Here is a 24066-nt window from a genome sequence, read left to right as displayed (position 1 = left end):
CACACCCATGTGCCATGGAGGAGGGGGACAGGAGCAGAGGCAGCCCCTGGCCTCCAGCCAGGCGGGGCCAGGGGGTGGGCAGCCAGATCCCTGCAAGAGCGGGCCTGCGCCCCTGGCACGCGCGTGCCAGGCACGTGCGAGTCTGTGCTCTGCTTGTTCCTGCGAGCCATCCACACCCCAGGCGTGCATCCAAGCAAGACTGTGCACACACATGCTCACACATCTGTACACCAAACACACCACCACGCACACATCATGCATACACACCCCGTCACGCACACACACCATCACGCACACATCATGCACACCCCGTCACACACACACATCATGCACACACACACCATCACACACACATGCACTCTTGCGTGCATGCCATCATGTATACACACCCCATCATGCACACACACGCCATCATGCACACACACCCCATCACGCGCACATGCACTCTTGCACACACACAAGCTCGTGCAAATTGCCACGTGTGCATCTTGCAGGTGGTGGCCTTGGGGGGGCCTGGCACTCCTCTTTCTCGGGAGGAAGACCCCCCCCAGGACTGCAGGACACCAAAGAACCATACCACATGCCCACAGCTCCTGGTACCAGCACCCAATTCAGAAGACTGTGCTAATTACGAAGGGTGCTAATGGTTCCCTTCAACTCCTAATAAAGAGCTTGATTTGGGATTTTTTTCAAGGCATAACTGAGGGAAAAGTGCCTGGTCTCCACTGCCGATCACCACACCCGCAAGAAGCCACCACGTCTAGGCCACCAAGCCTTGTGGAGATCCCGCCAGTCACTTGGTGGCCCATAGCCCCCACCCAGGAATGTTCCTGCCTGCAAGTAAAGCCACCCAAGCTGCCCCTCCAAAACCCTTCCAGCCTTATTTCCCTCCCTTATTTCCAGCTTTCCCGACAGAGCTTTCTGTCACAGCTCTGTCTTGGCTCCCGCGGGGAGCAGTGGAGGCCTTGGAACAGTCCGCCCCGCTGGCTCTGTCCTGGGCCCAGGAGGGCCCAGCCTTCCCAGGTGAGGCCTCCTTCCAGCCACACTTCTGCCCATCTTGGTCCTTCCTGGGGGGCTCCTCACAGCCCTGGACCTTGGAGGATGAGGCGGCACAGAGCCAAGAGGGGCCCCTCGGGAAGATGACAGCCCAGCGTGGGGCCCGCTCCGGGCAGGAATTCTCCAGGCCAGAAATAACCGCCTCCGCGACACTGCACAGCTGCCCGCGGCCTGAATTAGCGACCCCAGGGGACTGCTCACTCCTTCCATGGGAACGCAGCCTGGAGTGGCCCGCCCCGCCCCCCACAGCCGGCAGGCTGTCCCCAGAGAAGGGGCCCAGGGTCTTCAGAAGGCTGGCTGCAGGGGGCTCCTTCCCACAGGAGACTGGGGTTAGCCCACCTGGGGCCCCCCGCAGGGCCTCCCCCCGCGCCCAGACCCGCGTCCCCCAAGTGCAGGGCCCAGGCGGGGAGTTCTTCAGGCCTTGGTACACCTGGTCTCAAGCTCTTGCGTGTGTTAGGTAAGGCCCAGCTCACACCTGGGACACACAGCCACTGTGGTGGGAACAGGCTTACACGTGCATGTACATCTCTGCACAGGAGAGACCTGGTCACCCAGACGGCAGGGACATGGGCCAGCAACTCGCAAGGGGCACTGTCCCCTTGCCCTCGCCCTACGTGGGCGGCTCCCTGCAACCCAGCTTCCCTACGAGTGTTGCTGGGCAACCGGGCATTTATTAAACAGATGGAGAAAGGCCAGGCCTCGCCTGCCCGCCCGCCAGGGGCGGCCTGCCCTCCCACGGCACCCGGGGCATCCCCGCGCAGTCAGGCCTCCCCACCCCAAGGGCTGACTCAGCCGGGCCCCCTCCTGGGGTGGGGGAAAGGAGAAGGGCAGCTCGAGGCTGAGGTCAGGGACCCCAGAGTCCAGCCTCCACCAGAGGAGCCACACCCCTTCCCCATCAGTCCCCCGGACACTGGGTAAAGACAGAGCCCCACCCTGGGGTGGGGACAGCAGCTGGGGGCCCGCACAGCTGTTTTGATGCCCCAGGCAGGTTTGGGGAGCCCAGCCTCAGGGGTCGAGCGCCATCCACTGCCTCCACTCTGCCAGCCCCCAGGACGCAGCAGCAGAACCACCAGGCAGGGGCCCCAGGATGGGGGGGGGGTCCTGAGGAAAATAGAGGCAGTGTCCAGAACCTTCCAGATGAGTCGCAGGCACTGGGAGCTAAGGTGACCTCCCCCCTCCAGAGCAGAGCAGCCCCAGGGCTCCGTGGGCTTCTCAGGAAAGACCCTGCACAGGGGGTGGGACCCCGTCAGGGATGCGGCTCCAACAGTGATGAAGCCACCAGGGGATGGGGCCCTCTGCCCAGGGAGGGTCCAGGCCTCCTCTCTGGCACCCCTCCTGCACCCTAGACCCAACCACCCCGCACAGGGTAATCTCCAGGCCACTGTGGGAGAGCCTCAGCCTCTCAGGGCCTTGGGGCTTAAGGCGGGCCCTAGAAGCCCCTGGGTGGGTACTCCTCACCCCTGTGCTGATCCCACCTCTGGAACCACTGGCTTCTCCAGCCCGAGCATCCTTCTTCCTCTGCCCACCCCCACTCCCCCTGCCTGGGGGTGCGGATGGCCTAGGGCCTGCCCCCGGGGCTGCCAAGGAGCCTCTGGAAGGACTCAGCCCATCTGGGGGGCAGGAGGCCACACATTCGGATGCCCCCCCACCCCTTACAGATGTCACACCAGGGCTTGGAGAAGGAAGCTCCCGGTTGGGCAGCAAGTTCAAGGCCTGCGGGAGCCCCTCGTCTCCTCTTCGCAGCCCCCAGGGATGCGACCCCCGCACCCAAGCAGACCCCCTGCCCACACTGCTGAGCTGAGCCGGGCACTAGGCCCCAGGCCCCAGCCCTCTGGAAGGTCTGGGCAGCCACACTTGCTCCCCCAGGCCCCTCCGCACCCCCGAGGCCCTCTGGCCGGGTATGACCTCGGCCCTGCCTGTGTTAATAGCAGCAGTGACATTTTAAAAGGATGGTCCAGACCCTCAGGATGCCAGTTTCAAGGTGAAACTTGCTGGCCCTGGACTCGCGTCCCGGGACCGCCGTCTCCCCGCACCCCCACGGCCACCGCTCCCCAACCCCCGCCACAGACAGTGCCCCTGACATTTCAGCACTGACGCCGCTCGGACGTCTTGCCCGAGGTTCAGGGCCGGTGGTGCCCTGCTGCCTGGAGTGCGGAGTGGGCAGGTGGGAGCGCAGCTTAGACCGCGGCCCAGGACCACGCCTTCCTCAAGTGCGAGGGTCATGCTCTGGCCCGGGCCGGGGCCCCCTGCCCGCCCCCCACGGACACGTCCTCCCGGGTGTGGACTGAACTGTGTCCCTCCAAGTCCTATGCTGAAGCCCTACCCCGCGGACCTCGGATGTGACTGCATCTGGAGACAGGCCTTTAAAGAAGTGCTGAAGGTCAAGTGAGAGGCTACGGCGGGCTCTAATGCCTTGTGACGCAGGGGATCGGGACACGGACATACACTGGGGGGCACGTGAGGACAGACAGTGGCCTCGGGAGAGACCAGCCCTGACTGCGGACGTCCAGTCTACAGGACTGGGGGGGAATAAACATCTGTTGAGGAAACAAACATCTGCTGTTTGAGCTGCCTCGTCTGCGGTGCTGTCACAGCCACCCCGTGCAAACACACCCAAGTGCCACCAGGTCCTTGGGGGACCCTTCCTGCCCCCAGCTCAGTCCCGCCTTACCCGGGCTAGGACTCCCAGGGGCCGGCATGGCCCCAGTGCCCTGTCCCATGGGCCCTGTCAGTTGGGTGAAGAGATTTGGGGGAGTGGCTCGGGGGGAGGGGTCTGGCTGCACAGACAGATGTACAGCTGGATGGACACTGGTGACTCCCCTGTGTGTGCGGGGGTCCCATTTTCCTCCTGAGACCACAGTTTACCTGCTGGATAAACCAAGGCCCAGGGCACATGGCCTGCCAGGCCACACTCCAATGGACACTCACCCTTGTGCCCCTGGTCCCGCGCTCTCTGGGAATCCGACATGGCCCGATGGCCCCCAGGAGCCCCTGCCTCCTGCTGCCCCAGCGCAGACCCCGCCCTCCCGGAGCAGCCAGCCCGCTGTCTCTGGCATGGCTCTGTCTCACCCCTCCCCGCCCCTTCCCGGTGCCACGTCCCACAGGAAGTCTCAGCAGCTGGGCTCACACGCGCAGAAGCAGGCTCCCCGCGCTTCAGGGGGCTGGGGCGGCCAGCCGCCAGCCTGGCAGGTACGGGCCCCCAGACCCAACAGAGACCCAACCCGGGCAAGCAGCACAGAGCTGGGCCCTTGGAGCTTCCAGGAAATGTCCCCCACAGGTGGGTGGGGGCCAGGGAGTGTCCAAAACACACGCATGTACTCCGCCCACGACCCCCATGCCCAGGACCAGGGAGGGAGACACTCCAGAGGCGCCTCGGGCTCCATCAGACGCTAATTAGAGCCCCGTGTGGTGCGTGCTCAACAGCAACAGAGGGGCGGCCGGCACAAACATTTCAAATGACACAGAATTTGCGCTTAATGGGCTGAAATTCTTTAAGCTGAGAGCCCAGCTGAGCCATTATGCGGCCGATTTGCAGGACGCGGAGAACACCGCATGGGAGCCGACTAGCGGGGCACTTCCCATGACCAGAGGGGCAGCGGCCCGGCCCCGGGGGCGGCACCCCCAGCATGGCCACCAGGGCACCCCTGAAGCCTGGGAGCCCCAGCCAGGTGTAGACAGGACCCAGGCGCAGAACGCAGGCTGCCAGACCTTCTCAGAGCACTGCTCATCCTACCCCCGCAGCATAAGGGCAGCCCCTTGGGGGACCCCTGCACGCAGCAGTCTTCGCTTGGTAGGTACACCGGTGCACACAGTAGGGCCACACTTCAAATGAGGTCACCCATTTACAAGGCCTCAAATTATGTGTGGCTGGGAATTTGGCTTGTGTGCACAACTGTGTCCTGTCCCAAGTCACGAATGAAGGGCAGCCTCATCAGGACACGCGTGGGACCAGGCGGGACCTGCAGGCCCGCTGCTGAGGGAGGGCACCTCTCCTGGCCGCCACCCGCCCGGCAGCCCCCTGTCCGCAGCCCTGGGCCCCGGGGAGCTCGCAGCCATGCTGGCTCCCCTCCAGCCGCCTGCCTTTGCATCGATCCCCTAATAACTCGATCCATTATGCCGGAGCAGGATTCTTGGAAACCGGCAGGAAAAGGAAGGCTTCTGCGAACGGTCTGAGTCGTTTTTTTTAAACTAACAATAGGGTGCCTCTCCCCTCGCCACTGTCGCGGGCTGTCCACCCTCGCTGTGCCCCTCGTGGGGAAGGGGCCCCGACGGCCTGGCCAGAGCTGCACCGTCCCTCCCAGGGCTCTAGGCCCCGTCCAGCTCTCCCCTCGAGTCCAGCCCGGCCCGGGATGTGGGCCCTCGTGGAGGAGTCACTCGCTGGTACTCTGGGAGGGAGACCGTCCACCCCCCACCCCAGCAATGGACAGAAGCTGAATTTACACCCGAGTCTCCCGGGCTCCCAGCTCCTCAAAGCACATGCCCTCTGGGGTGCAGCCCCCACAGGGCCAGGGTGACCAGCAGACCTCGGGCCCAGCCTCCAAGCAGGCTGAGCAAATGGGCCAGGGCAGGCGGCCAGGGCCCGGGAGCACCATCTCATCTGCAAAGCAGCGACCCCAGCGGCACTCCCTCCCTAGGGGGAGCCTGGAGAATTCTCCGGCAGGCGAGTGCTACTGTCCCAGGCTGGCGGTCCTGGCGGGGAACAGGACCCACCCCACCCTCACTGGCGCCCAAGGGCCCTGCTGTCTCCAGCTCTTCCATCAGGCCAGGGCGATAGACTGGCAAAACCCCACAATGCCCCTTTTCCAGCTGAATTTTTATGGTTTGGAAAATACAAACGTTTTTCATAAAAGAAAATGCTATGGCAACACCTAATGAGTTTATTATTGTTTTAAATTAATGACTAAAGAACGATTTCTAAATTTCTTCAACTTAAACTCCAAGGAGATAAACAACAGAACAGAGGCCCATTGCAGAGACCTCCTGGGGCCTCAATCCATCATGCCCTGGGGTTCGGGAACCTGTTTCAGAGGTGGCAGAACAGGGTCTGGGTGCTCAACTGTGCCAGGGCTCCCAGCCTCAGAAGGATGACCCCTCCCTGCCCTGCCGGACGCCCGAGGCCCCACCCCCAGGGGCCTTCCTCCTGGGCCCGATTCAAGAACCCCCAGTCCGCAGCCAGTGCCTCCCCAGGTCCCCCTGGGTTCCAGTGGACACACCCCAACACCCCCAGGGGACCAAAGCACTTCTGGCCACACAAACATGGTTCCCACACCCAGTGCTGGCCGGGGGTCCCCATGTTATGTGTTCCCAGATGCCCCCTTCCCGCATCTGCCAAGGCCTGAGGGGACCACCCCTGGGCTGGCCGGGCCGGATGTACCTCTGCCCCACAAGGCCCTGACTGGGGGTCACTCGGGGCTCAGCAGGACCCTTTCTGAGGAACAAAGCCCACCCTTCCCACCGATGGCCCCTCCTGGACCTGGGCCTGGGCCAGCAGATGAGTTGAGGGGGGCTTGCTCCCCAGAGGGGGGTCGTGGGGTCTGCAAAGCCACCAGCCGGCCAGGACCAGCCCCCCAGCCCAGGTGGCTCTGCCAAGGAAAGCTGCCACCAGCCTCCCAGGTTGGGCCTCACCTTCATACCCCCTGGGGGCCCCCCGGATGCCTGACGCCCCAAACACGCTCACACAGCTCCACAGGCCCCCAGAGTGACCAAACGCTGCCTCTTGTGGCGTGAGGGCTACACTCAGCCCAGTTCCCTCCTGGCCAGCAATTCAAAGCATGTCGCCCTAAAGGCAAGGGGGCATCAGGGGACGAAGATGAAGTACACAGGTTCACACAGAAGCGGGTGCTGATGAGGGTCCCGGCCAGCAGAGGGTCCTGGCCTGCCGACACCCTGCCCAGCCCCCTCCAGAGGACATTCAGGAAGGGGTGGCAAAACGGGGGCATACCCGGTTGGCATGGCAACCAGGAAGCCAGCCCGACCTCAGCCAGACCATTATGGCTAGAGAGCGAGGCGTATTTTCTAATTAAAGTGGGAGAGGCGACATTGATCCTGGGTCGGTCCTTAATGAGGCGGGGGACCTGCAGGGGGCCGATGCAGGCCTGTTTTTCCCACCAGGCTCTTCCCCCGCCCCCTGAGCCTCCCTGCCTTCTCCAGTCCCTCTTTTAAGGTAAAACTCAGACCAGGCCACAGCTGAGTCTACCCAGCTTCAGATTCCACACCGTGCTGGCCCAGAGAAAGGCCCGGAAGGCGTGGGGAGGGGGCCGCCCCCTATGGAGGGCGGGTGGCGGCCAGCTGGCAGCCCAGAGACGCCCATCCAGGAGGCCACTGCGGGGCTGGCAGGGCTGGGGGTCCGGAGGCAAGCCCCCAGCGGTGCCCACCAGGCAGCTGGAGCACAGTGGAGGTGGGAGGCGCCTGGGAGGGGCGCGGGGGGGCACTGACTCTCCTCGCCCGGCCTCCAGAACTCTGCAGATAAACAGTCTAAATTAGGAATTAAAACATCGTTCGCTCCCACCAGCAGGCAGGCCAGCCGTATTTCAAACGTGCAAGAAACACCCCGGCCCCTCCCGGAGCCCCAGACTTCCCAGTGTGGGTCTGCAGGGTCGGCAGGCAGAGGTCAAGGTCAAGGTCGAGCACAGCACAGCCTGCTCCACCCCGGCTGGGGCCCGACGGGGGCCTCCCCAAGCCGGCAGGCTCAGAGCAGGGCCGGGACCCCAGCCCACCGTAGAGTCACGCGCTCTGCTGGGGCCTCCCAAGAGGCTCTGAGGAGGCCGGGAACCCCCACAGGCATCAATGACGGGGGCGGGGGTGGCACTGGGAATGCCCTTCCGACTCCCCCCTGCCCCCCCCCCCCCCCCCCGCCCCAGGAGAGGCTTCCGTGGGTGCTGGGCAAGGATGTCCGCCCTCAGGCACTGTCCTGGGCCCCATGGGGCTGTAGCTCCTCCTCTCCGGGCTCCAGGGCCCACCCTCCCCCAGCTTCCTGCCCTCTCACTCCCAGGGGAGCAGGGGGCGGCCTGGAACAGGGCACAGCCCTGGGAGTGAGCACTTGGTGGAGGAATTCCAGGCGTCAACGAACTGGAGGGTCATCCCTGAATTCCGGCTGGAGGATGCCTGCTCCACCACGGATCAGCCCATGGGCCGCCAGGCTGGTCCAGAGGATGCCACCGCTGGGGGGCGTGGGGAGATGATTCAGGACCACGGTGCAGATGGGAGAGGGTGGTGCGTTGGGCGCTGGGAAGGCTGAATCAGCAACACAGGGGGCCCCCCGAGAGCCCCTCCCCCCACAGGGCCCCCTGCACGGCTGCCATCTGGGGCTGCCCCAGGCTGGAAGGAGATGAGTCTCGGGGTGTCAGCTGTCCTGGGGGCCCTGTTCTGACCCCTGCACTGACACCCCCACATGGACCACGACTCTGGGGGATGGTGGCTGAGATGAGCCTACTCTAGCAGCTTATAGAGGAAGCCACTGGCTGGGCGTGGGGGCACCTTGGACCTGTCAGCCCCCAAGTCACAAATCCCAGCCACAAAGAGTCAACAGACACAAGTCTGACCATACCTCAGGCCATGGCCACTGAGACAGAGAGAGAAAGGGCCTGGGGGGCTGACCCACGGAGCCCAGATGGCCAGAGTGTACACTGGTATCTGATCACAAACACCGCCCAGCCGCCTCTGACCTGTCCCCCGGGGGGCTGGGAGGACCCATGGAGCCCCCTGCAGACACCGCTTCACATGCCGTTCGCACAATGTCTCTGCCTGGACACTCTGGCCATGAGGACGCAGGGCTGTCCAGCCCTTCTACCTCTGGTCATTGTCTCCAGCAGGATGAGAGGACAGTCTTCCAGAGGGAAGCCTGATACTGCTGGACGGGCTGGACTAAGACCTCAGTGGCCACACAGAGGAGTGGGGCCCCGCACACCCAAAGCACTGCTGGGTAGTGGGTGTTGGTGGCCCACGACTCCTGGCTTTGTGCAGAGCTGAGGTCACCCCGGGCATTAACCTGTCCAGCCTGGTGACTTCGGGGAGCAGGGCAGGAGCATGTGGTCAGAGGGCCACTGTGTGACAGGCCCAGGTAGCCACGGATTCCAGGGGACAACCCTGGGATCCAACAGCTCTGGGGAGGTGCCATGGGCTGAGTGGCTCAGACCCTGGACCTCAGAACGCGGCTGTGTGGTGTTTGCAGACGGTGCCTTTAAAGGGGTACAGAGGGTAAAATGAGGTCGCCGGGCTGGACCCTCACACAGACCACGTCCTTATAAGAAAAGACCAGGACAGACACACACACAGCGGCCCCACAGGAAGACAGCAGCTACAGGCCAGGGACAGAGGCCCCAGGCTGCCCGGGAACGCGCCAGCTCCCGCCCCAAGCGCTCCACCCGCTGGTCCCCGTGGGCACTGAGCCCCGGCTGGTGCCAGCCTCCATCTCACCCCCGCCCCAGGCACCACACACGCTGGACCGAGCAAAGAGGCAACCCTCAGGGCTTGTCTTTCCAACAAAAGGCCACACTCCAAGGGCCCCAGCGCCTCCGATTCCTGAGTCTGGGGAGCCCGAGGTGTGGCCCGTGGAAGGAGGTGGGACGGCCAGTGGTGGGGACGCCCTGGTCACAGGCAAACTGGCCAAGGAGCCCCGGGGTCGCCAGGCCTGGAGCAGTCCTCGGCGTGCTAAATCGCTTTATGTAACTCGGGCCAGGCCGGTAAACCAGGAGCCCGGCTGGGGATTAGTGACAGGCGTTGCCACGGCAACCTGATTAGTCGGAAACGTGTCGTCCTAGGGCCTGGCGCTGCTCTGCAGAGGTAAAAGGAAACCCCAGAGATTCATTAGCAACAGGTTCCCATGGCAACCGCGCCAAGCTCATTAATAATTTTTTTTTATTCCTAGTGTGGGTGTTGAAATCCTCCAGAGGGCTGATGGAGGCACAGATCCGGGCAAACACACGCCAGCTACTCCCCCCACAGCCTGGCACCACCCCACCCATGTGCCTGCCTGTGCGCCAGGGTGCGGTGCCTGGCAGGCCGCACGCTTCCGACGGCTGCGCCTGGAAGGTCCATTGAAGGGAGACCCGGGTCAGAAGGGCTGCCCGACCCTGGAGGCTACCAAGACCCTCTTTCACCCTGACCAGACAGTGCTGCCCACCACCCAGGAGACACCCCAGAAGCATCTGCAGGAGGGCAGGTGGGCAAGCCCTGCTCCTCGGTGGGCTCAGGCTCGGGGCGGGGCGCGGTGTGGTCTCTGCTGCTCTCCAGCCTTCTCTCTAGGGACTACGGCCGAGACTGCTGCAGATCCACAGGCTCCGAGACCAGGTCCAGGGCACAAGGGGGTAGGAGATAGGCGCTGCTTCGGAAGATGTTTTGGCACCTCAGGCACTCTGACACAGCTCCCTGTACGCGGACAATTCCGCTCCGGGGCGCATGCTCAACTCAGACACAAGCGCTCACGGCAGCACCGCTCACAGTGCACTCTGACACAGCTCCCTGTACGCGGACAATTCCGCTCCAGGGCGCATGCCCAACTCAGACACAAGCGCTCACGGCAGCACCGCTCACAGTGGAAAGATGCAAACAGCCAGGCCCACCGGTGGTGAACGAGGAGACAATGTCCCACCATGTCAGCCCCGAAAGGAGCGGCGCACTCTCCTGCTATGGCCTGGATGAGCCCAGAGAACACGTGTTCAGAGAGACGCCAGACACACGGGTCACTTCCGTGCGGTTCCGCTCCTATGAAATGCCCAGAGGAGGCACATTCGGAGATAAAACACAGGCCGGGGGCGGGGCAGGGGGCCCCAGGAGTGCGGGTGCTGACTGCTGACAGGGACAGGGTCTCCTGCAACAAAGCCCCAGAACTGACTGCAGCGATGGCTGCACAACTGTGACTACAGCAGAGAGCAGTCCACCGTGTGTGACTAGCACAGCGCGTGGCCTTACGTCGCAACGATGCTGAGAGAAAGCAGGCACCTGGGTGGGGCTGTCTGAGCTCTGAATCCTGGGGACGTGCAGGGACCCACTCTGACCCTCTGTTTCCTCATCGGCCGACAGGACTTGGGTGAGAAGTGCCCCCAGGCCTGAGACACAGTGAGGGTCACCCCGCGGCAAAGGTGAGCCTGGTTACCGTTGTTCCTCCGCCCTGAGGTCAGAGGTGAGCAGGTGCCTGGACCACAGGGACATGTAGCAACGTGACCCAGACAGAGCCCAGCACGGCCTTCCAGGCCGAGGGACACCCCGGGAAGGACCCGGCACACTGAGCGGCCTGCCCCCTGCCCGCCCACGTCCTGGTGACACCCGAGTGAGAAAACACAAATGCAGAGGCCCTGCCACTCCGTCCGGGTGGCTGGATGTGAATCTACAAACGGGCCAAGTGGACATGTGCACACGTGGCCCAGTGGTGTCTGCAGGGTGGCTGAGGGGCGGCCGCAGGGTCTCCTTCCCCTCAGGCTCCAAGCTGGTTCTCCTCACCTCTCCGTCCTGTCCCCTTGACCCAGATTTCAGTGGCTCTGGAACCACACTGAGGAGTTCCGGGAAGCCCAGTGTCTGACACGCAGACCCACACCAGGGACGCGCTGCCTGAGCCTCCCGCCCCAGGCCCCGCTGGCTGGCAATCCTGACGCTGCCCCTGGCTCCTAGAGTGCCCCTTGGGGCGTTGAGGGGCTGCTGGGGTCCTTCCCAGGGACCCCGAGGCTCCACGCTCAACCAATCTCCTTCCGCCTCCAATGCACCCCAGGCGGTCCACCCGCAGCCTTGTGCCCCTGCTGGGGGCCCACTCTGCCTCTCCCAGCGTCTGCACCCCGCAAGAGGTGTGCTTCACGTCCTGGAGCCCACTGAGCCACACGACCGAGCCCATGTGTCCACGGAACACAAGCTGCCTGAACCAAGCGCCTGGCCCGCCACACCCAAGGCACAGCACGCGCCAGCTAAACACGGCGGCCCGTGCAGAGTCACGGGGGCGCAGCAGGCCAGGTCCCATTCTGGGGCCAGAACCGGGTGGCTCCCCTGCCAGCAGGACTCGGGACGCGTCCTCATCCATCTCGATGAGGCGCTGATGCAGGCTGACTCATCAGACTGTGGCCAGGAGACTGCTTGAAAGACAAAGGGACGCGCAGGGCGAGCAGCGTGCCGCCACCTGGCCAGGAGAGGGGTCACCCCCGCACCTCCCGGTCACCCCCTCACACTTCCCCCCCGGCTCGCTCAGCCCCGAGGCACGTGTGCCAGTGGCAGCTTCAAAAAGCAGTGGACACAGATCAACGTTCAGTGGGCCGTCCCAGCCGCCCCTTCTAAGGAGAGCAGGGAGGCCCCCCGGCCCTGAGGTTCCTGACTGTCAGATGTCCCCACACCTGTCTCCTCGCCTCCACGCCAGGAGCCTGGCCTCCAGCCGGGCACCCAGGGACCCCCCCACCCAGCCTCAGCTACCCCCAGCAGCCCTGGGACACCCACTGTTCAGGCCTTCACACCCTAGTCCTGGTAGACTACCCCACAGGTCCACCCCAAACACTGTCCACCCAGGACCAGCCGTGGTCGTCCTCAGCCTCAGCGAGGCCTGGGTCTCATCTGTCAGTGTGTCCTCTGCCTCCTGCCCTGGCCTGCCCCCCTCAGCTGAGCACAGCCCCTGAGCCCCGGCCCACTGGGAAAGAGCCTCACAGCCTCGAGGGAGCCCAGCTGGCCTGAGCCAGAACCCTGGGGACCGGGAGAGCCAGGCCTGGGGCAGGGCCCTGGCCCCGGCTGAGGAAGCCCAGGGCTGGGCTCCAGGTGGGGGGCATCGGGGGAGTCCAGCTCCAGGACTGAGGCTGCCTCTTTCCTGGCTACCTGGGGCAGCGCCTGGCAGGAGAGGGTGTGGCAGTAGCCAGAGCCAGACGCCCCCCGGAGCCCCTGCAGCTAGAGTGGGACCCCAGCCGGAAGCCAGCCGTCCACACTGCATTCCTTGGGACACCCACGGCGGCCATAGTCTCAGGAGGGAGCCAGGCGAGGCTGGACACCGGGGTTCCCACCACGGCCACTGTACTCCAGCCACAGCGGGCAGTGGAAAGCCCAAAACACAGGTCACTCGCTGAGCGAGGGTCCCAGACGCCCACAGGATCTCTGCAGGCTCCATCTGGTGGAAACGCAGCTAAAGGCCTAACATCCCGGATGGACACCTCCTCAAGGACACCCCCCCGCCCCGGGCAGGCGACCTCCCAAGAACCCCAGAGACACAACCGTTCGAGGTCTGACCGGGCCTCCCTGGTGACGAGGCCTCCAAATGACCGATTTCACGGCTGGTTTTCCCCGGGTGGCCAAGCTCCTCGTGGAGAGGGGAGGCTGACCTGGGGTGGATGGTGCGATGTACCTGGCAGGGCCACCTCCCACCGGCCTGTCCCCACCACCTGCCTCTGCCTCCAGAGCCAAGCCCAGGTGCGTGAGCCCAGGTGCGTGAGCCCAGGTGCACGAGCTGGGGAGGGCCTCCCAAACAAAGCACCACAGCCCCGGGCTCACACTGCAGGAATTCTCACAGTCCAGGGGCCGGGGGTCTGCAATGAGGGGTCAGCAGGCCGCATGGGGACCTGTCCAGGCCCCTCCCAGACCCTGGAGGCTGCAGGAACCTCGATCCTGGGCGTGTGGCCGCCTCACGCAGCGACTGCTTCCAGCCTCATGTGGCATCTCCTAGCATCTCTGTCCACTCCTCTTAGAGGACACCCGTCAGTGGGTCCAGTGCACCCCAGCCCAGTCTGACCTCATCCTAACACAACCGTGTCTCCAAAGACCCCACTTCCCCACGAAGTCCCTTTCTGAGATTCAGGTGGACATGAATTCAGGGATACGTTCCAGCCAGTGCACTCGCCTACCCGTGTCGGTCTGTGGATGAAGGGCACGCCCACAGCCACGCTGACGCCCAGCCTGCCCACTCCGACCGCCCCAGCACCCCCACTGGCCCAGTCACTCTGTCTGGGCCTGCAGCGACGCTCCCAGCTTAGGGCAGGGGCCCCCAACCCTGCTGCCCTCCCGTCTGCTTTTCTCCACCCCTGTTGCAGGCTCCGTGGGGCCCTCAAGGGCCTGCCCTCCCTCTGCCCACGGCCAGCACAGAGGGCAGATCCCGGAACATGCACACAGCTCCACATGGGGCTTGGGGGACATGCGTGTCCCAACTGACAGGTGGCCACCTGCACAGTCACAGGAAGCACTGAGTCCCAGGATGAGCTGGGCTTGCCCCAGACCCCCCGGGGTGCCCACAAGCGGCTCAAAGTTCAACCTGGTGGCGCCAAGTGGGCGGCCTGGGCCTGGCACCTGAAACCTGTGGGGAGGCCCCACAGGCCCTGCCCAAGAGGCCTTCCCTGGCCAGGGGGGCCGAGAAGGCCCCACCGTGAGCCCAGGCCCGCCCGCTCGGCTCCTCAGGCCTGCTCCCAGGGGAGTGGCCGGCACTGAAGCCAGCCCAGCAGATGGGCCCCGGCTACCTGACCTCCCCAGGCAGGTGGGGCTGGAGCACCCCTCCAGCACACGCCTGCCCCTCAGCACAGAAAGGCCAGGTCCAGGAGGCAGCCCCGGCCCCCAGGCCCGAGCCCACAGCCCTCACTGCGTCGGCCTTCACTGACACAGACCTGGCCCCCTGAGAGGCCCCACCGCCTCCCGGACGTCACCCAGCCCCTCCCCGCTTCAACGCCCAATGCTGCCCACTCTCCCTGCAGGCTGCGGCCGGGGGACCCCGGCACGCTCAGAGCAGGGAGGTGGCTGTGCCTCCGGTCAGGCCTCCGAAGCCTCTGTGGCTCAGCCCTCTGAGCAGCTGCTCTGAGCTGGACGAAGCCTTCACCCCCTACACCAAGGTGCTCCACAAACCCCACTCTGTCAGTGACGGGAGAAGGAAGAGGAACCGTGAGAGGCCAGCACCCCAGCTGATGGAGGGGTCCCCAGACCCTCCTCCCCAGGGTCCCAGAGGCCCCAGCCTAGCCGTGGGGATGTCAGGGGCTGTGGCCCCTGAAGAGGTGTCAGGGTGCCCCCACAAGCATCCCCAGGAGAGCGACAGCCCGAAACGTGACCACCGTGGCCAGGGCCCCTGCTGGGTGCCAGTGAGCAGGTGGGCAGCAGAGAGGCCCCTGCAGCCCGGAAAAGGGGTGCTGTCCCCGCTGCCCCAGTGCCCTGACCCCACCTGGGGGCAGCGGGGAGGGGCCAGCATGAGCAAGCGGGCCAGCCACCGCCTGCCAGGCCTCTTGGCACCAGCGTCAGGTTGGGCTATGCCCAATTCAGGCAGCGGACGGGGGCTGTGCCCACCCAGCAGGACTGGCTTGTCCCCCAGCCCCACTCCCCCTTCCAGAATGCAAGCGTCTCACTAACATCGGCTCCCTATGACGGTTCAGGCAGCTCCACGCGGGAGGGAGAGCTGACACCAGACAGGGCTGGGCCACCTGGACCGTCCCAGACCCAGCGGGGCAGGTGGGCTGGTGGCAGCCAGACAGCCCCTGTGGGAGGCCTCGGCCCTCTACCACGTCTGCCTCCAACTCCGGCCGAGAGTGAGGCTGACACAGGCTGCCCAGGACACGGCCCTGGCTCCTGTCGGCATCACGCTCAGGAAAGGGGGTGCTCCCGGGACCCCTGAAGCCCCCCTCACATCTGGGAGCCCCTGGGGGCCACAGAGGCGGGCGGCCCCCACCGTGAGGCTCCCTGCCCGCTCTGGTCCTGGGGGCACAGAAGGAGCAGCGTCCGCGCTGGAACGCTCTAATTGAGCACATCCATCAGCTGTCCCCACTGATCGGAGCTCTGGGCTCGGCCAGCACCGGCGACACTCTGCCCCGCCCCGGCACCAGAGGAGCCCACGCCCCGGGGCTGGGAGCACGGGTGCCCTGGCGCCCGAGAGGCCATGCAGAGCAGCACGGCCTCGCCTCCCCAGCGGCGTGTGTGTGCGTGTGCGTTCGGCGGGGCCCCTCCTGACGAAACGACAAGCCGCTACTCACTCCGTGAAGACAGCACAGCCACACAGCCCCATCTGTCATCCAAGGCGGGCGCGGCGCGCAGGCTCTGGGGACACTGCCCAAACTCGTTGCCAGCTCACCAGGGCCGGGCTGCTTGCCTCCCAGACCCGTCCTGCCCGGCTCCCCCCATCCCTGCCGGGGAGCTGGGCCCTAAATCACCACGTGGCTGCCAGGATGGGCGCCCGCCTGGAAACTCAGCGGGGCCCCACGTGACTCAGAGGTGTTCCCGCTTCTGTCAAAGCGAACCGCTGCGGGGAGGAGGAAGCAACTGGTCCTCCATGCCCCTTGCGAGGAGGAGAGAAAGGGAAACTGGCCCACTTGGCTAGCTGGGAGGGCGGCCACTGCTGCCTGGGAGGGCGGGCACACGCGCGTGAAAGGAGATAACGCGTTTCCACCCGACCTTGACGGCCGGGCTAAGGTCTGGACTCCAAGCTGCACACAGGCTGCACGGACTCACCCTGTGGATGTTTGACAGGCCGGCCCATCCCCCGCATTCCTTCCCATCCTGACCCTGGAGCTGGGCGTCTCGCCAGCTCCAGGAGGGTGAGGGGGGTACCCGGACCACCTCTGAGCACTGCACCATGCCAGGAAGGGTGCCCGCAGCCTCCTGCAGCAGGACGGAATCTGGGTGGTCACCATGGGGCGCCCATGGCCTCCCCTCGAACCCCAGACCGCCCTCCACCTGCCCTGTGCTCCACTTCTCCCCAGAGTGGTCCCAACACGCCCCTGCCCAAGAACAAGACACAGCCTGAGACCCTGGACCAGCTCACACCCACCCTCCACGCTCACAGGCTTCTCTGGCTGCCCGGCCCCTCCTGCCCCACCTCAGCACACCCGCCACCCCTCCTGTTGAGGGCTGTGTGCGGTCCGCCTCGGGGCCTTTGCACGTGTCACTCGGCTGCCTGGGCCATCCCTGCTCCTCGTCCACCCTCCCCTCCTCCCCACAAGGTCCCCGTGAGCAGGGGGCTCCCTGACTCCGCCTGCCCCAGGACCTGCAGCACGATCAGGCCAGAGGCCGACACGCAGTGGAAGTGGCCTGCCGGGAGGGCCCGGGGCCCAGCACAGGGCCCAGGGGGGTCTGCACAGTGAGGCCGCCTAGCCCCACCCCCCAGGGCACCCCCAGGCCCAGCTGGGAAGCAGGTGTGGGGGCGGGGGCCGTGCTCACGTCACCATGTGTCACCGTGCCACACACGGGCACTTCATCAGTGCTCCTGGCGTCTGCCGACTAATCAGGCCGCCAGAAGCTGAAGCGACACCAACCGTCTGCCCGCGTCAGGGCCCCGAAGGAGCCCAGGTGGGGAACAGGGCGAGCCTAGAAGTCTAGGCCCCTTCAGGCTGGGGGTCAGCCAGGACCCTTCCCGCACAGTCTCACGGCACTGAGTGACACAGACACAAGCCAGGCCCTCCTGGGCAGACATGCCTCAGCTCACCCCAATTTCCCCTTCTATAGCCCCCTGCCTTCCTGGACCTTGCACTCACCTGAAGAGCCCAGCCCAGCCTCACCTCCTCCAGGAAGCCCTCCTCAACACACCAGCCAAGAGACAGACTATCACACCTCGGCTCTAAACTCAGGGTCCCACGGGAGCTCAGGCCCGTGTCCAGGGGTCCCAGGAGCAGGCACCCAGGGACAGGGCTCCCCTCCCAACCTCCTGCAGGTTCTCTGAGATTGCCTCTCCACTGCGCCCCCCTCCACCGGCTCTCAGGGAAATGTCCTTCCCCAGGAAACCCCCCTACCACGAAGCCCTATCTCTGCCACCAAGGTCTCTATTTCCACTGCCCTCCCCACCCCAGGACACATGGCCTCAGAGCCCGGGGTGGGGTGCTGGGCAGACCCAGAGACACTCGGACACACACATGGCGGCTCCTTCCAAGTCAGAGAAAGTTGGGGCAGCTCCGTCAGCCCGGGCCCCACCGGCCGAGGGGCAGCAGGCCCCGGGAAAATAACACACGGCGGCATCAGGATGAGGACCCAGGACCAGGGGCTGGGGTGGGGGTGCTCAGAAGCCGGAGTGCCCCCCGGCCTGGGCGCCACAAAGCGCTCAGCGGCCACGGGCTCAGGAAGGGGAGGACACAGACCGTCCACTCACGGCCAGTCCGTGGGGCCAGAGGGGGCAGACGGGGGCCTGTCCCCTCCCATCCGCATCCCCACGCCCCGCGTGTCCTCGCTGGGATGCCCGCGGGGAGCCAAGGTGCTGGCAGTGAGCACAGGGGAGCGGCAGGACGCCTGCGACAGCGGTGTCCACAAGACACCGTCAAGGGCCTGGACGCTGGGCCTCACCTCCCTGCTGGGCAGCGCCCTGCCAAACCCGCGGACGCGGGAGCCAGGCCGGGCTCACCCAGCACCGTCCTCAGCCAGCCCTGTGACCTTGCCTCGTCCTCTGTCTCCTCTGAGCCCTGCGCCTGGGGCGTCCGCTGCCGGGCCCCTGGGACACACCTCCTGGGCACGTCCACCGGCCCTGAGCCCCCAGGTGCCCCCGCGGCCACCCCCCAGCGCCTCGGCGCCGGCTTCCGCAGCTCCCGGGGAGGTGGTGGCAGGGCCCCCTTCCCAGCCGACGAGCACCCCTGGGAGGCCCCGCCTGGCCTGGGTGCTGGGACGCGGCAGCCACAGCACAGGCAGTGCGAGTCAGGAACCCCGGGGGAGCCCGGGCGGAACACAGCCCCACGGCGCGGGCTGCAACACAGATCCCACCCACCTTCCGCTATAAATAAACCTGTGTAGGAGACACAGCACTCGACCCAAAAGTTCCAGCACCATTATATTTTCAAAAAGCGAAGGAAATCAATAAGGACACCGGCCGCCCTTGGGAGCTCCTCTGCTGTGGACCCAACATCCTTCAAGGCAGACAGGACACACGTGCTCGTCTGTGTGGGGGGCCGTTCACGCCACGCAGGGGCTCCCGAAAGTCCAGGCTTGAGGAAGGCCCCTGCCTGTGTTCCCACTGCTGGTCTCGTCCCCACGCGGGGCTGAGTTCGGCAGACTGGCTGGGGTTCTGCCTGCCTCTGGGGAGCATCGAGTGGCTTCATGGCATGTGGGTTCCCAGAGCAAACCCAGTCACCCCATCTCCCTCTCCAAGTTTACCCTCCGCAGCAGAAGAGGTTCCAGGAAAGGACGCTGGGAGCCGCCAGCATAACACCCACCTACAGGGCAGGGAACCAAGGCCAAGGGGTGTCCTCTGGCCCCAGGATGGACACCACGTGGGCTCTGGCAGACAGCAGGCCACCCACCGAACCCCAGCCTCTCACAAGGAACCTGAAGCGCTCGGAAAAGGCTCGCTGAGGCCCAGGGGCTTCCCCGAGGGGACCGGGCCCCCCAGTCCGGGCGCACTGAGGCACCCCTGCACCAGGGCCTGGCACCTGCAGGACGTCACAGCCATCCCTACTCGCTAGGGGCCTGACAAGCCCACCCCACTCAACACAGGCAGCCTCTCCACAGCCAGGCTGGGAAAGACGATACCAGGACCTGAGCTCCCCCACACCCTGCCAGTCGGAAGGGTACTCCCAGATTCCTTGCCCCTGACCCGGCGGAGGGCTCCTCCTCGCCTCTTGACACCCTCCTGCTCCTGGAGTCCCCAGGAGCCCAGGGACAGACACACGGGCAGGTGGTCCTGCCAGCCCCACCCCCCACCCCCTGGGGCCCCCCCCCACCCGCATGGAGCACCCCCCCTCCCCTGCACTGAGGAACACAAACAACCTTGTCAGACGTCCCGAAGGACGCAGCCCGCCCGGAACATCCAGAACACAGGGTCAGGCGGGACAGGGACAGGGCGGCCAGACGCGGGGGCTGTCAGGAGAGAGAAAGTGCAGGCCCTGCTCCCATCCTTCCCTGACTGGTCCCCACGTGTGCCTGCAGATGAAGGACACGGCAGGGGGGCTGCCTCCCCTCCCAGGGCCTCATGGTGCCCACTGTATCCCCCAGCACCCCACCCAGCCGGGCCACCTTCCCACCCAAACCAGGTGGCCTGGAGATGCCCAGGGTTTTGGAGGGAAGACCAGCCTACAGCTCCCCTGCAAGCTCAGCCTGGCAGCTGCTGGGGGCTGAGGGGGGCCCCAAGCCCACCCAGGAGCTGTGGGACAAAGGCAGGCAGGGGAGCCTGCTGCCATGCTAGGGCGGCAAGTGGCCACGGCCCTCAACACAGGCCACGACGGACCCCTTGCACAACCGGCATTGGAGGCGGGGGCGGGGGGGGGGCGGCGGGTGTTGGCTACTCTGACTCAGCCCACGTTTGGATTTCAGGAAAGAAAAAAAGACAGGGTTTGTTACTTTCCTGCTACACATTCCTCTTTCCTATGTGATGTTTGTACAGTTAGACACACAAGGTAGGAAAAATATATACACGCATCGCTCATGCGGCCTGTCTCCTTCACGTGGACAGGGAAAGTTCACGTGCAAGGTCTCCCCTCCACCAGCCTCCTTTCCTCAGTCCCCCACCCTGCTGTCACCCAATCCCTCCAGGCCAAGGGGAGGGAATGCCTGGTGCCCACAGCCCAGCCACCTGGCAGCCAGGGGCCCGCAGGAGAACTGGCCGGGACACAGCGAGCCAGGGCCCACTGACAGTCCCCAAAGGCCACCTGCTGGGGGTCCCCAGCTCTGCTACCTGTGTCCCAGAAATGCCCCCTGCCTGACCCAGCTCTGCTCTAGAACCTTCTCTGAAAGTCTGTGTCGCTCTCACCAAGAGCAAAAAGAGAGGCCCCTTCCTCTTGGGTCAGGGAAGCACCGGGAGAAGGGACACCAGGGTGCGGAGCGCGTGCCAGCTGCCTCCCTGCCCCCCACCCCCAGCTGCGCATGACTTAAATCGGCCCCAACACCGAGTTCAGCCTGGAAAGGCGAGTTCACAACCGACGTCACCGCCTCTCCCCACGGAAAAGGACCAGCGAGAGAGCAGGGCTTCCCGGCCCCCAGGGTCTCCCAGACTCTCCCAAGCGCAAGGGACAGGGAGAAAACTTTGATCCCTTATTGAGGTCCCGCCGGCCCCCCCTATCCCCCACCGCAGTGAGGATCCTGCCTCAGGCCGGAGGTCTTGTAAACCCGGAGGGAGGAATTCCCGTCCTGACCGGCACCCATGGGGGCGCAGGCAGTGCCCACTTCCCTCCCGGCCACCAAGCCCGCGATGGCCTCGCCGCTTCTATTCCACCCTCTCTTGTCCGGAGCTGGCTCTGGAGCGGGGACACCCCGTTTTGGATCAAGAGAGCCGCGGCCGCTGCCCGACAAAGCGCAGCCCGGGGCCGCCTCTCTCGGAGGAGCGCTCCCCTCGCGCCCCTGTACCGCGTCCTCCGCGCACCCAGACCGCGCCAGGGCCAAAGAGCCCCGGCGTGGGAGGCACACGCGGGAGGGGGTCCCGCGCCTCGGAGTCCCATGCCCAGGATCCCCGCACCCCCGGAGGCCCGGGAAGGATATGGGTTACAGACCAGCCGGAGACACCAGCTGCGCGGCCGCGTGGTCTGCCCGAGACAGAAGAAGACGGTGGCCGCCAGCGCCGGGTACGGGACGGGCTGCTCCTCGTCGGCGCCCAGCTCGGCGCCGCGCTCGGCCGCCGGACTCTCGGGGGGCGACGCACTGGGCCCCGACCCCCGCTCCGCCTCTGGCCCCGGGGCCCCAGGGCTCGCCGGGGACGCCGCCGCCGCCGCCGGGCCCGGGGCTGGCGCGCCCAGGGGCACGCGGACCTCGTCGGCCGCCTGCACGCCCTCGGTCATGGTAGCGGCTGGCAGCACCTGCAGGGGACAGGCGGTGACCAGGTTCCGGGAACGACACCCTCGCCCGCCTCAGGCGAAGCGGGATCCGCGGAAACAGCCACGGCCGCCGGGATGTCTTTGTCTTTTCTCATTAGAGACAAATGCGCCCCCCGCCCCCTCCCGCCGGCGAGGGCTGGGCGGCCCCTCCCCCACCGCCGGGGCGGGGGCCGGCGCCCGAGGGGCTCCCCCGCCGGCCGCCTCAAGTTGAAGAGGGTCCCGGCGAGCAGCGGGGCGCGCGTCCTCGCCGCGTCTCACCTCGCTCCGGCTGCCGGCGGCGTCCCCGCGGGCATCGCCCGGGCGGTGCGGTCACCGCGGACCCGGCGCGGCGATTGGCCCCGGCTGGAGCCCCGCCGCCCCCGGCCCGCGCCCCCGGCCCGCGCCCCCGGCCCGCCGGCTCCCGCTCCGGCTCCCGCTCCGGCTGGCCCGGCAGCGACGGCGGCGGCCGCCGGGAGCAGAGGGCTCCGCGAGGCGGACGGGCGCGGGGCGCCGGGCGCGGGGGGCGCGGACCGGGCGGCGGGGCGGCGAGGCGGCGAGCGATCGCGGATCCCGTCCGCGCTCCGCGCAGGAAACTTCGGAGTGAGCGGCGGGCGGGGCGGGGGCGGGGCGCGGCGGCGGGGGCGGGGCCGGGCCGGGGCGCCGGGGGGCCGTTCCCGCCCCGGGGCGCGCGCGCCGCCCCTCCTCCTTCGCGGAGGGCGCCCCGCCCCCGCCGGGAAGGCGGAGCAGGGCCCGCCCGCGCCCCCCATCGCGCCCCTACCCTCCCGCTCGGGGCGCGGGGCGCCAGGGGGCGCTCGCGTGGAGGCCTGGCGGGGGCGGGGCGGCGGCGCCGGCGTCTTCCCCGCCCCCAACTGCGGGGGCGGCCGGAGCCGCGGAGGCGGGCCCTCCCTCCCCGCCGGGGCGCGCACCCAGCCCTTCGGCGCCGCGGGCGGGGGTCGGCGAAGGGGCGGGGCTGCGGGCGTGGGCGGCGCGCGGCGGCCGGGACGGCGGCGGGCGCGCCCCTCCCCCTCTGCATGTGTGTCCTGGGTGTGACCGCGCGTGTGATGCGCTGCTGTATCCGTGGGTGGGATTCTGGGTGCGCGTGCATCCGCACCCCCGCACACACACACACACACACGCGCGCGCGCACAAGCGCACCTACGGCTTTCTGCGAACTTGTCCCTCGCCCAGCCTCCTCCTGGACCGAGCGAGCCGCGTGGGACCTCGGGGAAGCGCCCAGGCCCTCCCGCAGCCCCCCAGCCTCACACTGAGACACACTGCCCCCTGTGCTCCGAGGTCCCACTCGGACCCCTTGGTAACTGAAAACCTCACGAGCTTTTCACTTTTCCACGACCACCAGTCTGGTGGCTCCGGGTGCGACCTCCCTTCTTCCAAGCCCACACTCAGCGCTGGACAAAGAGCGGGGTGGCTGGTCCACACGGGCGGCTCCAGCGGCCTTGGGCCTCAGCAGTTACTCGAGTGGGTGAGAGGACCCACGTGGGGACCCCCAGATCTGGAGCGACCCTGGCAAGGTCACTCAACCAGGGCTTCCCCACCTGCGCTGCGCGATGGCACTGCAGAGATGCAACCAGAATGGGGTGGCCGTGCGGGGTAGGGAAAGCCCGGGAGGCCCCGCGCCCTGCTCCACCGCTGGGCCTTGGGGGAAGGAAGACGCAGGAAGGCAGGACCATGGCAGTTCCCAGGCAAGGCCCAGGGGGTGTCCAGCGCGGCCTGTCCCTGCTCAGCAGCACTTCCTCTTGTATATGTGAACTTTTCAAGAAAATGAAAACATTTACTCTATTTTAATGCTGCTACTTAGGGATGGAGGGCCATGACCAGTAATTAAGGCCCTCAAAGAGCAATTAGTGCCCCAGTTACCTAGGAGAGGGCCTGGGAGAGCCCTGAGGGGAGCTTGCAAGGGTGGGGCAGACTTGAAAGCCTCAGCAGCATCCTGGGCAGGGGTCACCTGGACCTCCTGATCCTTTCACACTGGCCGGATCATCAAAGGTCAAGGTGAAGCTGAAGATTGGCTCTGGCTGGGGAACTGTGAGTGATTTGCTGAACAAAAGTCAGTGGGAGGCCCACAGTGTGGAACCAGGGAGGCAGTGGTGGTGACCGGTCCAGGCCTTATCCTTGTCCCTTGGAACTTCATTCCAGTGGGGAGGCAGCCACAAAGAAACTGGTGGATAGAGGAAGCGAACAGTTACAGGCTGTGTTAAGAGCTGTGAGGGGCAGGTAGGGGGCAGAAGATACATCTGAGGACAAGAAAGCAGCTGGAAGGGGCAGGGTGGAGGGTGATCTTCCCAGCTGCAAGAGCAGACTGTGCAAAGGCACTGTGGCAGGCAGAGAGTGCTGAGCAGGAAGAACCAGAGACAGCCTAGCATGCCCATGCAGG

At 66.2% G+C, this 24066-nt stretch overlaps 1 protein-coding gene across 5 annotated transcripts in view; it reads right to left on the bottom strand.

Annotated features, from left to right (window-relative positions):
* Positions 1–22080, bottom strand: part of CACNA1H (calcium voltage-gated channel subunit alpha1 H) — a 58971-nt gene extending 36891 nt beyond the window's left edge. For 4 of the 5 annotated variants that reach the window (XM_070779385.1, XM_070779386.1, XM_070779389.1 and 1 more), the window contains exons 1-2: positions 21954–22079; positions 21365–21677 (exon numbers count right to left, since the gene is read on the bottom strand). In XM_070779385.1, the coding sequence (XP_070635486.1) occupies positions 21365–21659 (295 nt within the window). In that variant the 5' untranslated portion in view covers positions 21660–21677; positions 21954–22079. Of the gene's footprint in view, positions 1–21364; positions 21678–21953 lie in introns of all 5 variants that reach the window. The other variant, XM_070779387.1, reaches the window with a different exon arrangement.
* Between the last annotated feature and the right edge of the window lie 1986 nt (positions 22081–24066).

The sequence above is a fragment of the Bos indicus genome, chromosome 25 (genome assembly GCF_029378745.1).
Source record: "Bos indicus isolate NIAB-ARS_2022 breed Sahiwal x Tharparkar chromosome 25, NIAB-ARS_B.indTharparkar_mat_pri_1.0, whole genome shotgun sequence".
NCBI classification, from domain to species: Eukaryota; Metazoa; Chordata; class Mammalia; order Artiodactyla; family Bovidae; genus Bos; species Bos indicus.
This window is presented reverse-complemented; position numbering and strand designations above follow the sequence as displayed.